The 1689-nt window shown below is 34.6% G+C and overlaps 1 protein-coding gene across 1 annotated transcript in view; it reads left to right on the top strand.

The window, feature by feature from the left end:
• Positions 1-1689, top strand: part of LOC106869119 (prominin-1-like) — a 59611-nt gene that overhangs the window by 26635 nt on the left and 31287 nt on the right. The window contains exon 5 of the mRNA XM_014914667.2: positions 1171-1234. Coding sequence (XP_014770153.2) covers positions 1171-1234 — 64 coding nt within the window. The remainder of the gene's footprint in view (positions 1-1170; positions 1235-1689) is intronic.

Genomic DNA, 1689 nt, shown 5'->3' with positions numbered 1-1689 from the left:
GACCTGGAAATAGAGATAACTCGAATGTGGAATCTAAAAACAGAAACAATTCCTATCATAGTAGGTGCCTTAGGTATAATAAAAACATATTCAGACAAATACATAACAAAAATAGCAGGACTTACAAATATATATAACATACAGAAAATTGCACTACTGGGTACTGCACACATCCTACGCAAAACACTTTCAATACAGTAAACATAAGAGCACCACAGCAAACCACAGCACATACCCAAGGCGCACAGAGCTGCGCTCGGTAGTGAAGTGAAAGCACGTTATAAAAATAAAACTACTGAATAATAATAATAATAATAATAATAGTAATAATAAACCTTTCTACTATAGGCACAAAGACTGAAATTTGGGAATAATCGATCACATCGAAACCAGTACTCAACTGAAAACGTGTGGTGCCTTGCACATTATTAACACTAAAATCGTGTAAATATCAAGTTGTCAACGGTGTTTGATGACAGACACACTAGATGATGCTCATCGAAGGCTCCACAAAAACGAAGTAACTGACTAGACTTTTGAAGATATTAATTACATGAATTATTATTGTTATGATTATTCCTTGTCTTGCGTGTTCACTAACTCTTATACAGAGAGTAAGGAAAGTTTCCTGTATGATGAGATATTTGAATCCTTGTAGCAAATAATTGGTAGCTGAAAATCTTATGTAATACCTTAATTTATCTTGTTCTATCCACATTGAAGGTGTCATTTGAACGCCAACCGAGAAGACTGATGTATTTTATTTGTTCGTTTATATATAATTCTAATCTATGCTGTCGTCAGATAGCCCCAGGTCAGCCTTCATCGAGCATACCTATGAATAAAGGCATTTCAGCGGTGACCAGTTCATCCTATTTTAGATATAGTGCATCTAGGATCACATTAATATACCCATAAGATGTTAGAATATGATTGTTCGTTGTTTCTAGCATATCAAGCAACCAAGCAGAGTCTTCTTTATTGACTATAATTCAATATTTGGTTAATAAGGGAGTGTTTCCAAAATTAAGATCATTAATACTACTAACGACAAATACAAGCAAACAAAAGATTGTATTATTTGTAAGAGAATGAGCAGAATCAAATTTCATAAATTTGGTACTTTCTGACGCCACTAAATATTAATAAACCTTTTATTTATCATTTTAGACAGAAAAGGCTTTTAATGACATTCCAGAATTAGTCCAAAATAATTCACAGGCAACATCTAAAGGTATGTATGTAGATATATCAATTTGAAGCTTTTGTGCTATATAAATTTAATTTTATTTACCCAGCTTTAAAGGTTATTACTTTTCTGTAAGAAAAATAATCTTCATATATAGGCGTAGGAGTGGCTGTGTGGTAAGTAGCTTGCTTACTCTCGGTTTGCTCACTGCGCATGTGCGCCAGACTGGCTACTTACTGTGAACGAAGATAGACATGGTTTTCGGCTCTGTCTATAGAAGGAAAAATTGAAGAATTCGCCGGGGTAAGTCGTTTTTGTTTGCTCAGCTGGGCAGCAATTTATTGCTTCTATTTATTTTTTTAGTAAATTGTTGTCCAGCAGTGTGGCATCTTCGCTTTCCTTGGCGAGTTTTTTGTGTGTTCGTTGTACGAACAAATTTTATATTCGCTGTTTGTGGGAGGCGGGTTCGCTTGCCCACAGTAGCGAAAATTTTTGTTTTG

This window comes from Octopus bimaculoides, chromosome 14, assembly GCF_001194135.2.
Source record: "Octopus bimaculoides isolate UCB-OBI-ISO-001 chromosome 14, ASM119413v2, whole genome shotgun sequence".
In the NCBI taxonomy this organism is placed as follows: domain Eukaryota; kingdom Metazoa; phylum Mollusca; class Cephalopoda; order Octopoda; family Octopodidae; genus Octopus; species Octopus bimaculoides.
Note: the sequence above shows the minus strand (reverse complement) of the source record. Positions and strands in the feature narration are given on the sequence as shown.